At 44.6% G+C, this 13,735-nt stretch overlaps 2 protein-coding genes across 4 annotated transcripts in view; one reads left to right on the top strand and one right to left on the bottom strand.

Annotated features, from left to right (window-relative positions):
* Positions 1–3,601, top strand: part of RHBDL3 (rhomboid like 3) — a gene marked incomplete at its 5' end in the record, with an annotated part of 50,072 nt that extends 46,471 nt beyond the window's left edge. For both annotated transcript variants that reach the window (XM_082066772.1, XM_082066771.1), the window contains 3 exons: positions 226–326; positions 1,414–1,474; positions 2,188–3,601. In XM_082066772.1, the coding sequence (XP_081922898.1) occupies positions 226–326; positions 1,414–1,474; positions 2,188–2,459 (434 nt within the window). In that variant the 3' untranslated portion in view covers positions 2,460–3,601. The remainder of the gene's footprint in view (positions 1–225; positions 327–1,413; positions 1,475–2,187) is intronic.
* A 3,755-nt stretch (positions 3,602–7,356) lies between these two features.
* Positions 7,357–13,538, bottom strand: LOC309446753 (protein Njmu-R1). 2 transcript variants are annotated; one of them, XM_082066773.1, is made up of 10 exons: positions 12,906–13,538; positions 12,446–12,514; positions 11,361–11,486; positions 10,789–10,929; positions 10,533–10,590; positions 10,147–10,266; positions 9,449–9,513; positions 9,195–9,331; positions 8,894–8,997; positions 7,357–8,290 (listed from the first exon to the last, which is right to left on the bottom strand). In XM_082066773.1, exons 1-10 carry the CDS (start codon positions 13,022–13,024, stop codon positions 8,081–8,083), a joined length of 1,149 nt encoding a protein of 382 aa, XP_081922899.1. In that variant the 5' UTR covers positions 13,025–13,538; the 3' UTR covers positions 7,357–8,080. The 2 variants fall into 2 exon arrangements, with proteins under 2 accessions (XP_081922899.1, XP_081922900.1); XM_082066774.1 differs by having other exon boundaries at positions 10,147–10,263.
* Positions 13,539–13,735: the final 197 nt, after the last annotated feature.

Raw genomic sequence — 13,735 nt, 5'->3', positions numbered from 1 at the left:
GCTGCTTTTAAAGTAGGCGCAAAAGAATCAATCAGTCGCTGCCTTGGCAGTACCACAGGACTGAGTTGGCTGCACAAGTCAATCGATTCCACCCTCCCTTCTCTTTATCTGTGTATTACCGACCTGCAGCAATTAGCACAAAACAGGCAGTGGCAGAGATGTAGGGTAGGAGAGAGTGTGTTTATCTGGCTGGCAATTGTCAAAACCCCTTGTTCTTTCTCCCAGGGTCCCTGGCAGTGTCAGTAGCCGATATGACTGCGCCTGTGGTGGGCTCCTCTGGAGGTGTGTATGCTCTCGTCTCCGCTCACTTGGCCAATATAGTCATGGTGAGTACCAGAATGACGGTCTAACCGCTTTGGAAGTGAGCCAGGTCTGGTGGCCCAAGGGGACTGGAAACAGTGCCTGACCCAGCTGTTGGTCATTCAGAGCTTGCCCCAGTTAAGTCTGCTCTTCATGATTCGAATGGTCCTGGAATGGAAATGTTACACCGCAGTTGGTGGCTTGGTGTCCTGATGACTGGCAGCTTGCCAGGAGAAGCCAAAGGGGCTGGTAATCCAAGGCTTACTGATGTACTCCCGGCTATCAGCTCTCCCTGCAAGGGCTGGCAAATGCTTGGAAAAGAATGAGCTGATGGGCTCTGTTTCTGTCTGCATGTGCCATGTAATGTCAGTAGGTACTTAAGGAAATTTAGAATTTGGTGGATTTGTGTGCAGAACATCCCTTCTCTCCACTCATAAACCCCAGACTGAAGCTGGAGCCTGGGCATACGAGTGATGCATCTTTTTGCCATTTCACCTAATGCAGTACTTTGCAAAGGTCAGGAAGTATCGGCATCATCATTCCTCTGAGACCTGGAAACAGGAGCTTGTCCAAGGTCCTCAGCTAGGTGGTGGTAAAGCCCAGCCTATCAGCCTGTGTGAATCCTACACTGACCACTGGGAAAACATGGCTTTGCTGAGGGAGGATTAGTGTGTGATGGTGCAGGTTTGCGTGTCTGCCCTGTGCCAGCAATGTCAGAGCAGAATAACCATTAAAATGATGGTAATGTGTCCTCCTCGGGATTTGAGTGGGAAGATAATGCCCATCAGCTGAGTAGAGACAGAAGGTCTGTTATATGGGTGCTGGAAAATGTGCATGTATGGTGGTTTTTGTGTCAAGCCTAAAAGAAAACCTTCTATTTAATGCTCGTGTGCAGTGAAGGCAGCAGTCTCATTTTTTCAGTGTGATTTGTGTTCCCTGCCGCTGGGCCAACAGAAGCAGGAGGAAGTTTCCTCTGTCTCACAGGGTGGTAATGCAGACACGTGGTTTCTTCACATTGAGATTTGCAAGGTCAGAGGGGGACAATTTTGGTTTGTTTTAGCATCACTTTGGTTTGCGTGCAGCATCACTTTGTTTTCCTTGTCTCTTTTCCAGAACTGGTCAGGAATGAAGTGCCAATTCAAACTGCTGCGCATGGCTGTGGCCTTGATCTGTAGTAAGTATTGTGCAATACCTGGCACACACGCAATCCTGCTTTGTCCTTGTCATAAGTGTTCATGCTGATTCAGAGAGTTTTGACTTTGCAGCAGTTTTGGTAGGAACTCGCAGCTGGACCTTCTGGCAACAGAAACCACATCAGTCTCAAATGCAGATTTTGGCTTTCAGCAGAAGCGCTTGTAAATGAGGATTTGTCGTTAGCCAGCATCTGTAGCTCGTGGCATTTGCGGAGATCTGGGACTCAACCATCTCATCTTTGAATTCACAAACAAGCAATGGTTTTATAATGATAATACTTAGGCTTCCTAGAGCATTTCCTGTCTGGGACAGCAACAGCATGATACACACACTAATGAATTATCTTCAGCCACATCCCTAGGGTGACATGATAAGGGAAACTAGGCCATGTATCGATCACAGACAATTGTCTTCAAAGTCTAACTCCTCCTTTTTTAAAATGGTTTTATATAAATTTCGGAAGGTGAATATTCCTCCACCTATCTGCACTCCCATGAACCCAGACCCCTTACCAGCTACTGGAGAGACCTCATGTCTGTGCTGCAGCCCTTACATGGCCATGTCTTCCCTGTCCTCACCATACAAGGCAGTTTCTCCCTCTCCATCTCTTCAGGGGATGCAGCACTGCCTGCAATATGGAGTTAAGAAGGGATATACCTAGGCAATTAATTTCTTTTTCCTTCTTTGTTCCAGTGAGCTTTGAATTTGGAAGAGCTGTGTGGCTGCGATTCCACCCCTCTGCTTACCCACCATGCCCACACCCCAGCTTCATGGCTCACCTGGGAGGAGTGATGGTTGGAATCACCCTGGGTGTCATCATCCTGAGGAACTATGAGCAGAGACTCCAAGATCAGACTTTATGGTGGATCTTCCTTTCTATTTATGTCATTTTTGTCTTGTTTGCCATCTTCTGGAACATTTTTGCCTACAGCCTGTTGGATCTAAAGCTACCTCCCCCTCCTTGAAAACGTGGGACAGAAAGCTCGAAAGTGGAAGTCATCTGCCAGCTATGTTAAATGAACAAAGATGGAGGATCTATTTTTATATTTTACTTAAGGGAGGATGATTCTTTTGAACACCAGTGAGTGCTGGAGGAGATGCTTAAAGATCTCGCGAAAGAATGGGCTGATCAATTTGTTCACAGAACTAGCAGGTACTGTAATATTGGCTGGCCTGGACCTTGTGGATTCTCCACTGTCAGGGCTCCTCTTGGGCAGCTTGTACCTGGGCACTTACCGCTTGGTTTGTTAGCACACGTAAATATTTTGTATGAGAAGTTTGTATTTTCCAGGCCAGTGCTAGAATTATGGCCACTTGTTGAATGAATCTCCTCAATGTTGCTGAATGCTAAAAGGGAAGAAGAGCAGATATTTACTCATTAGAGACTCACATGGTATTCACAAGACAGCTTGGGTTTGCTTTCTACAGACACATCTGACTGTTCAGCCATACCAGTGCCACAGTCCAATTACTTGAATGGTTCCTGAGATATTTTAGCCTACGGTGACACCTGTCTTGCACACCTTTCAAAGGCATCGGCAGAACTTGATCACCCAAGGCGATGGAGACTGGTCTTCAACTACAGGTCAAATGAAATTGCACTATAAACCTTGGGAACTCTTAGAGTGCTGTGGGCACCCAGCCAGAGGTGACTTTTACTGTGCATGTTTCACTTGATTTATTTTTTTTCCCAGTCTGCTGTGACTAGAGGATGTGGCTGGGCTTTCTTTTTGGGGGGATGGAGAAAAGGAAGGCAAATGTTCAGTTGTGCTTTTATCAGCTGACAATCAGGTGCTGTTTCTCACTTTGTTTCTGGCCACGTTGATCTAACACCTGGTCTGTAGCAAGCTCCTAGCAAGGATTTGAACTCTTCCAGCAGGTTCTTACTAGAAAAGGGGGACCAGGATCACCCATAGCAGCACAGGGTGGACACTATCTCATCTTTACAGCCATACAGTCCGTTTGGGGCCAAATCCGTCCACTGAAGTAAGTGGAGTTAAATCAGGTTGAATGTAGCACTTGTTTCCCACTGAGGCAGAAATGGTCTCACAGTCTTACAGTGACCATTGTGAAACTGACAAAACTGGTTTTAAAGTGACTGCTAAATTTTGAGGATGCCTCCTCCTGAGGCAGTGGATGTTCAGGGGCTCCAAGCAACAGTCAGTTGCAACGATGCCTTTTTCTTTAACATGAGTCAAGCCCAGGTTTTAGCAATTTGTAACTGGTCTGTAGCATGGACCTGGGGACCAGACTGGAACACCTGTAGCACAAACAACGCTTATAGGGACACTTCTCTGTAAGGTGCTTATGTTATTTTGCTTCTCACTTGAGAGAGCTGTCAAACTATAGTCCAGGAACATGGATGCCCTTCTTTTCTCCCCCTTTACCCACCTCATTTGATGGCCTGGATAAAGCAGCTGTAGGAGCCTCTCTAGACTAGCTCCTTTCTTCCTTTCTTCTGTTTGCATACAGGTGCCCAGGCACCAGCCACCAGAGCCTTCCACAGCACGTCTCATGGGCACTATAGCAGTTGTGTTTGCTCTGTAGCAAAAGGTCTCTGTATCATGGGCTTTATTCTCTCAGCTGTGTAATCAGTGCTGCCAGATGATGCCACAAATTACTAGCAGGAGTCTGTCTTTCTGGAGGGGACATTCACAAGTGCTTATGAGCTGCCCCCTTCTTTGCCTCTTATGCAAAAAATCTCCCTGATCTGGAAGGGTGAAGTTCTGCTCCCACAGAATGCACTAGTAGAATTCCTGTTGCCTTGGGGGAAAGGGAGCATGGACAAAATAAGCATTTCTACAGTCTGGAATAAGCCTTACCTGCAGAAGAAACAATATTTGCCACCTTTGTATACAGGAATGGAACCTCTGAGGGCAACTGCACCTTTGCCATTCTGTGTGGCTGATAAACTGCTTGTGCACTCTCAGATCAAGGAACAACAGGAAGGGACAAGGGTCAGAGCTCTGTTCATTTTGGAGAAGGGGATTGGTTCCCTGTGCCATTTTACCTCTGTGGTTTGGGTCCAGATGTAAGCAGTCGTGAAAGTTTACACACATCGTTTCAGGTGCTGGCCAGTGAGCTTCACAGCAGTGGAGATCATCTCCCTGGGAGCAGCAGGAGAGCGGGGAGCTGGGAGAGCACTGACAGACACATGGTTAGCGTGTAAGGAAGACATTCCTTTCCTCACCTATTTCTAAGCCTTTCTGATTACAGATGCCTTTAAACAGAGGTGAGTGGAAATGGGAGTTCCCTTGGAAGTTTTAGGAAAACTTTAAAATTTAAATCGCAACAAAACACAGATTACTTTGCCTATAATCTACCAGAGTACATTATGCACTGATTGACTTTGACTTCTGGTTTCTCAGCTGAAAGCTATTTAATGCCCATCAGTTTCTCCCCAGGAAAGGTTTCTGTGCCTCTGGTGATGTGCTGTGGGGTGAAGCAGCATGCTACAAGTTCAAGAGCCACCAGTTTCTTCATCAGTCTGACCCTAGCCAACATATTTTTGGCTCTGCTCAGGTGTGGGAGGGAGCTGATCAGAGTAATCCAGGCACCCTTCGGTCCTGTATCCATAGATGAGCAGGGTTTACATGAACTGATTGGAAACAGGTCTGAGGTTGAGCTTATGACTTCTTCTTTTAAAGTGTTGTTCATCTCTCTGTCTCCTCTTCTGTGTCCCCATACCCTGTCTGAGCAAGTCTACAAGCAATTCTGGGGATCAGAAAGGCCAGATTTTAAAGCAGTACGAAATGTATTGTGGGTGAATAAATCAAACCCTCTCACATCCCTGCTCATCAGAGCTGAAATCTCTCCCCATACATAGAGTGGGTTGTACATAGAGCCTGTTGTCTTCTAAGAATATATCAGCTCATGGAGTCAGGAGCAGCACAAAGTGCTTAAGCTTTTATAGCTTTTTTTTTTTTTTTAATCACTAAAATTACACAGTGAAACTTATGTTTTTACAGAGTATCAGGAAATCTAGTTATGTTATTTTCTAATGCACCCAGGAATGCCACACTGCTGCAGCACCAGAGAGCTAATAGCAACCAGACTTTCCTTTTACCTCCCAATGTCCTTGAGGCTGCTGACTTGTGTCAGAGTTGCAATATTTTCTATCCTGCTCATTTGTGGTTCCAGCTTGTCACAGCAGCGTGTTCCTGAAGGAGCCATCCACCGAGGGACCGGGTTTGGTGATTGTTCTGGTTTTATTTCAGCTGCTGCCAGGATGTCACGTCAGTCTGCTAAAATGTGAATCTATCTAATCTTATGGATGTGCAGCGCTAGAGCAAAAGGCAAGGACTGTTCTCAGTGTACAGGTTTGAACAGTGCATGTTAGAGGGAGTTATTTTTGGCTTTTGCCCTCGAGTGAGGACACAACACCTGGACTTCCCATTTAGTACCTATTTTGTAGCACTGGTCCAGAGAGGACGGGTGTAGGGAGCAGTACCGCAGACTGGAGAGCCTGGGGTGCTGTTGCGGAGCTCCTTCGGGGACACCTGCCGGCAGCAACCGCTGACAGGGAGAGCTGGTTAGAGAGGAAAACAGTGCATTGTGCAGCTCTGTAAAGAAAGAATCACACATAAAACAAAACCCAAGATTGTTTAAGGGTAAATGTGTTTTTAATGTTGCCATTAATCATTGGCTCTTAATTGGACAAAGCTTCCTAATGAGGTATTCCTGAAATGCCAGTAGTAGTACAGAAAACTTGTGTTTCAGGGTACTTTACAGCACAGAGCACAAAATATTCCCCAGGCCTGATTTAAGTAGCAAAAGTACCTTAATTTCCAGTGAGCTTAATAGATATGTTAGTCACCGTCTCCTGACTCCCCCACAGTGTCTGTCTAGTTTGCAAATAAGCTAGATTTATGCAGCTTTTCTTTTGCTTACACTGCTAATGCTAACAACACATCCAAGTGTTAAATACAAAGCACTAAACAATGTAATTTTCTGCCTTAAAATACTGAACAAATGATACTTTCCCGTTAAGGGCTAGTAAAACAAAAATATATTTGCAAGGTAAGATGCTATGGTGTATTTCCAAATATTTTTGTATTGTGTACATTCTGTTTATTTTTGTTGTAACAATATTATTTGAGTGCAGAATCCATTAATTTTTTTTTTCTTTTTAAATAAAATTGAGCAGGTCTGCATCACATTTTTTTGAGTGGCGCTTCTTTACTCAAGAATAAAAGTCTGAAGGAAAACATTGTTACTTCGCAGAGCTCCTGCAAATGAGAGAATAAAGGGTTTGTTTTCTTTCAAACTACTTTTATTTTCTTTTCTGACCTGTCCATGTTACATGTCACCTCTACTGCCCATAAGATGCTTGTGGCCTCCTGCATGTTACACTAGCAGCAGCGAATAAAGGGTTTTCAACAGGAGACATCATGGACAACATTAATTTGTAATTGAATGTAACACACTATTAATGTGTTTTATTGTAAACCTTATTATAGGCTCAACACAGTGGTGTCACAGGAAAGCATTCAGGTTTTGTCATCGCGGGGTACAGCAGAACAAACAAACCGAACGGTGTTAGTAAGACTGTCGCTGTTTCAGGAAAAGCCATTCCATGCCCTGTCAGGTGCTCAAACACCCTCTGCTGCTGCTCCAAAATTAAAACAACAGGGAGTTCAGCTTGTATGGAGTTTGCAGAACAGTCCTCGTTTATATGGTCACTCAGAGGCCTCGGGAGTTTGGATTCCAGCTGTAGCCAAAGATTTTCTTCAAGTATTCTGCTGCCTAAATGTCCTATGATGTGGGTAAGAATTCATGTTTTAAAGTCTGGATAATTAACTTGTAAATTTAATTCACTTCAATTTCTGAAGAAGTTTCTATTAATTTAAAGGTAATACTTAATCTGTAAAATTTCAGGTTTAATTCACTATGATTGAACAACATACGATTATTTACAGTTATGCAAAATGGGTTTAAGAACATACAAAGGTGGCCTTGATCACAATGCAAATACAAACTCATTCCTAAAACTCTGGTCAGTCTTAAGGTAGTTGTTTCATACTGATTAACAAGTTTTTTATCTAGTACCAGAAGAACAAACTGAAAGTAGACTGTGAAAACTAGCTACAGACTTGTTACCTATGTTCTCTTAAACAAATATTATTAATTCATTTGCTATGATTTATCCATGTTTGTGCTTTTCTATACATTAAAACAAAAGTAACCATATCTTAATGATTAGACATGATAATCTTAAAGATATTTAAAATATTTAAAACACTGAAACGCTCACCAGGTAAGAGTTGGTTTTGTTTGGTTGTTTTTTTTGTGCAATGACTGTAAAAACCAAAAGTCAGTATTTCCTCAGAAAAGGAGCGAGTCATTTGGAGAATCTGGGAAGCACTGGCAACTATGCAGAACTTTGTATGATCTGATATTCACACATTAAAAAAAGGTCATACTACTTTCTCCAAAAAAGAGAAAAGTCAGATGAAACTGCAACTTAGTTTTAACTTAGGTAATACTTTTTAAATTAAAATGCCTGCAAGAGTGTAACCAAGCCGCACAGAAGAAATGAATGATTTATACAATACCCTCAAACAAGTACAGAATAATTAAGATAATTTTAAGCCACTGATGTTTCTCTCATGAATTCCTCAAGGACGGTCACTACGTTTCTGGCTTCTGGCATTTCTGCATGTTCTACTTTAACGATCTTCAGAAGGATGTCTCCGCTGCCGCAGTTCTTCAGAAACATGTAACACTTGAACAAGGCGTAGTGGCTCATTTCAGCCTGGCGGATAAACCTCTTCAGGTTGTTAATGTCCTGTATAGCCTGGGAAAAGAGTAACAGGGTTTTCTTATCCTTCTACATGGAAAGAAAATATCCTATCATGTGGAAAAGTGAAGGAAGAATAGCAGGAGAAGCAAAAGCATTTCTAACAGGAATTTTATATTACTAGTCAGGAGTAATGTAAGAATTGAGAACTGTCTTTGATGCATGTTACCACTGTTGTTGTAATGATGCAGAATATGGGGACAGCACAACCTGATAACGCCCAAACTTGTATCAAGAGTTCTCCTCACCTATTATGAGAGATCACCTAAGAAGTGCTAAGTACTGAATGCATATTACCCAGTTACATGATATTGGGTGTGCACAGCTCAAATTAACGGTATTTTAAGAAAAGAAAAAAATTGGGGGTTATTTTCAATGTGAGAAAATGCCTTTGGAGTACTCACTGAAGAAACTTTCACACTACTTTACATTCTGGTCTTGTCAACTACAGTAAGCCACTCCTCAAATTAAGCTTCCGAGTTAATCAGTTAATGAGGCATAGACACTGTGAGTAACCTAAAACTTTGCTGCAAAAGAAGTATTTGCTCCCTCAGTAACCCTGATGCCTTCTCTAAGTCTTTAATATGTATGAACAGGTACCTTCAATTTAAAGTTTTCCAAAATTTGCCGGAAGAGAAACGGATTTCCACCTTCAGCACCGTTCACAAAAGCATGCATCCAGTCCTCACAGAATCTGTTGCTTCCTGTTACGTGTTCAGGAACACAAAGAGAGAAAGTAAATTAGCTTAACATAAACATACAGCTGCATTCACCTTGTTTAATCACTCTCACTAACAACTGATAATGGTATACCTATCCTCAACTACCTCTAGTGTCCACAACTCTCGGCGGCTGAGGGAGACAAGCAGGTAAGGTGAAGAATTCCCAGCTGTAATCTCACCTGCATTATGCAACTGAGGCTGAGGTCCAGTGCAGTCTATAATGATTGACTTGTGCTGTTCCTCGGTCATGGCGATACACAAGGACGTCATTGTTCCCTCCTGAACAAGCCCTTGGAGGCTGGCGGCTGCCAGAAACCTGAGACAAAAGCTCTTGTGAAGGCTTTGCTCCTTCACAGCTCCCGAGCAGCAACAACAGGAGGGTACCATACACAAAAGCCAACTTACAGGTTCCTCGGACTCAAAGCATCTTTACCTGCTAATGTCTTTTTCTGTTCTTTCATCTGCGTTTTTTACTTCCACAGGAGTGTAACTCAAAGCCTTAAAGCAAACGAACAAACAAACAAGAAAAAATTTAGATACAACTTCGATAATACTTCTGTTGCTATATGGCAGTTACTAGCAATAAATACATGATGTGGTACTTTAAAAATTGTTCTTTTCAGAGAGAGAGTAGAGCTAAGGGAATACTCCATATTCTAGTCACTGCAGCGGGTTTTGCATACAGAAGAAATACAGCAGTTACAATCTACTAGCTATTCCATCCAAATTCTCCTCAAAATCAGGGACTAGAGCAAGGATTAATTCCTGTTTCCAGTGAATTACATGAGGCATATACACAATACAACATCCCTTTTGGTTCAGAGGAATTATAGCAGGGACAGCTTTCTCACGCTGTTTCTTATTTTCTCATGCTAATTTCAACTTGGACGCTACAATGTAATTGAAAATGAGTTAACTATGAAAATTGATGGAAGAAATTGCTACGTGCTTCCTTAGCAATAAAGTAGGGGAAAAGTATTTGCCCTGAATTTAAAAAAAAAAAGAAGAAAAGAGGTGTTCCTCATTTGTTCCCGTCTGGGAAAGCAAATGCAAGAAACATTTATAAACATGCTGGAGTCACTGAGATACCTTCTGAACCTTTTTTACTTATCCAGTTTGAAGTACACTCACAGCATGTAACAAAAAGGTGAGTTTCTCCTGGAAGAGCTGCACTACCCTCTGAATAGGGCAGACGGCATTCTCGAACCAGCTGCTCAAGTGGGGCTTCACAGACGTCTCCAAGGTTTTCTGCTGCAACAAGTTGAAACATGAAAACTTCAACTACAAATTAGGTTTCTACACAAATAGAAGCCTATTAATAATCTATTCAACCTAAGATGTCAGAACGTTCTTAATTTCAAATCACAGTACGCTAAAATAATTAGTTTGACATTTAAAGCCACACTATCGGCATTGAAGGCCTTCGCATTTTAAGAAATAGACAAAACTGTAATATTATGGTATATACCGAGCAAAGACCATCTTCACCACTTAAAAAAACAAAACTTAGGCCTTACCTCCAAATCAAGGTTTATCTTCAGACTTTGAATGTATTTGTCCAACTCAAGTCTGAATGTATCTTCTTAAGGAAAACAAGATGCATCAGTTAAGACCTGCATTCTTCCCTTTCAGTATATGGCTGTTATTGACATTTTCATTACTGGAAGGTGTGTACGAATGTGCTAATTTCAAGCAGGAAACAGACAACATGAACACATAACTTTTACATCATCTCCTTCTCCACAAAGAAAAGAAGGTTAAAGGTAAGGATATAGTTCCAGACCTTTCTCTGAGCCACCTAAGAAACAAACCACATATTCTGGAGCATTGGCGTCTGATTCCAGTGTTGCCATTTCTAGAATATTTTCTTGTTGGAAACGACAGTAGTAACAACCAACTTTATATTCTGGTATGCTATGCAGAAAAAAAAAAAAAAATGTTACAGATACATCACAATAAATAGGTGCAAAAAGCTGACATGCATTATTTCCATAAAAGAACTTCACCCACTAGCACCAGTGTCTCCTCTGTGGTCACATATAGAGGTCTTAGACCCGCTCTTTTTCCTCTGTGGTGCAATCAGAGTAGTTTAAAAGAAAATAGTCACAAACACATGTAGTATTTTCTAAGTATTCAAACAGTAAATTATTCACTACAATATTTTTCTCAAATCTACCTAGAAAAAGACGAAAGTGCCATTGCATAAAGCTGTTATTAACAGCAGCAATGGACTGAGAACATGGAATCAGGATTAAACCTAAGTGCAGCAGCAGCAGATGGCAAGATATGCAATGCTGCCAATGTTTCTTACAGTTTCTTATTCACAAATAATTGTTAACATTTACCTCAGCCCCACTGACACTACATTCCCCATTCCTTCAAACAGGGCTCCTTTAGTGAGACGCTTAGCGAGAAAACTGCGCAACTCAGTCTCCGCTTCAACTGGTAAGTTAGTGTCCAGCAAGGAGAGGCTTTAAAAACAAGAAAAAATCGTTAGCAAAAGCAAATGTTATTGTTTTGTTTCTCTGAACAAGGGCAGAACCTCCTGCTTCTAAAAGGGGGACCATTGTCACCTCTCTGCTTTACAGCCACGCTGCTCTGGGACTTCTGACCCATCACAAACACATTCAGTGGTTTGCCCACTCGCCCAGAGCTCTGGAGTTGTGTGGTCAGTGTCGATGAACAAGTCAGTGCCCCTCTTTGTTCTGTGTTTCTCTAATTGTAGTACCGAGCAACAGCTCCGTTACAGAGCTCGTGGAGAGATATGAAGTCCGCTTAAAATTGTTTAATAATTACATAGAATCATAGACTCATTACAGTTGGAAGAGACCCTCAGGATCATCGAGCCTAACTCTAGCATGAACCCGTGTCCCTGAGAACCTTGTCTAAACACCTCATCTCCGCATCTGTTCAACCCCTCCAGGGATGGTGACTCCACCACTGCCCTGGGCAGCCTGTTCCAATGCCTGACAACCCCTTCTGGGAAGAATTTTTCCTAATATCCAATCTAAACCTCCCCTGGCACAACTTGAGGCCATTTCCTCTCATCCTGTCACTTGCTACTTGGGAGAAGAGACCAACACTCTCCATGCTCCAACCTCTTTTCAGGTAGATACAGACAGCGATAAGGTCTCCCCTCAGCCTCCTTTTCTCCAGGCTAAACAGCCCTAGGTCAATACAGAAATTTTGAGTCTTAGATAGCAAAGAAAATGGGATTCAAACTCAAAGATGACACTTTAATACATTATCTGAGCTCTGTAGCTGTGTCCATTCTGTAGGTATTCCAAAAAAGCACCCAGGGGATTTCAGCGCGCTTTCACAGAGCTTTCTGCTTTGGAGATACTTGCTTACCATCCACCTAACAGCAACACTGCACAGACTTCCAACTGGGCTGTGACAGGCGGTTTTTCTGCTCCGCAGGCGGTTTTACCTGAAGTCCTCGCCGGGCGGTGTCCCTGCCGCGCTGCCATCGCCGGGGGCCGCTCGCTGCCCGCAGGGTCTGCAAACCAACCCGCGCTTTGGTGACTTTACAGCATCAACACAGACGGGGCTGCAAACCAACCCGCCTTCAGGTGATTTTACAGCATCAACACACCGCAGGGGCTGCAAACCAACCCGCCCTCAGGTGATTTTACAGCATCAACACACCGCAGGGGCTGCAAACCAACCCGCCCTCAGGTGATTTTACAGCACCAACACACAGACGGGGCTGCAGCGGGGAAAGGTACGGCCTGAGGGGGTTTTAAAGCAGGAGCAGGGAATCGAGACATGATGGGAGAAAAACAAAACCTCCTCGGGCGGGGGGAGACAGAGAGAGGGGGGGGGGGAAATAAAGCGAATTCAAGCAGCTGGGAAGTGACAAGGCCTGGAAGCGCGCCCCCGCCCCTCACCTGCAGTAGCCGTACAGGCTGTGGTAGGTGCTGCCGTGGCGCTCCGGCCGCCGCTCCTCGCCCGCCGCGCCGCCCTCCTCGCTGCTCTCCAGCTCCCGCTCGTCCCCGTCCGGCAGCATCCCGGCCCCGCCGCCCGCTGCGCTCGCTGCTCCCGCCCCGCGGGCAGGGCCGGGCCGGGCCGGGCGGCGGGAGGGCGGGCACAGAGCCGGCTGCGCCCTCCGTGTCCCCCGCCCCGGGGGCGCGCCGGGCCGGCTGGCGGGGTGGCGGTGCGGGGTCTGACCCGCTCAAGGGGCAGCGGGCTGAGCAGTGCCGGGCCGCGCCGCCAGGGCTCCCGGCTGCCAAGGCGCTTATGTATTTACTGATCCAGACACTACTGTCAGTGCAGAGAACCCTCCAAAGGCTGAGTTACTGGCAGGACCTGCTCAGATCACATTTGACAGGATTAGGCGTGCCGTGTGTTTTTAAACAGCCTGCTGCACTTCTGATTTATTTTGTTAGAAGGGCGCGTTTGTCAGCCCAGCCTCGCAGCAGCTTCTCACAGCAAACGGCTCAACACGTTTGTCAGTTTTAGTGTTCCCGGCCAGCTACAGGGACACAGGGAACCACCACCAAGCCGCCGCGTAGAGCAGCCTATACCAGAGCTACCGCCTTCGTGCCCAGCTTGATTTCGTACGGAGAAAACAGCTTCTCCACGACATTAAAAGAAGAAACAACCACCCGCCCAAACACCCCCACAACTGGATCCGGCACAAAATGGCGGCCGGGCGCCGCCGCGGGGGATGACGGGACAGCCCGAGAGCCCGTCACGTGGGGAGCCCTGTCCCTTCCCG

The sequence above is a fragment of the Streptopelia decaocto genome, assembly GCF_964273445.1.
Source record: "Streptopelia decaocto genome assembly, chromosome: 16".
Lineage (NCBI taxonomy): Eukaryota > Metazoa > Chordata > Aves > Columbiformes > Columbidae > Streptopelia > Streptopelia decaocto.
Note: the sequence above shows the minus strand (reverse complement) of the source record. Positions and strands in the feature narration are given on the sequence as shown.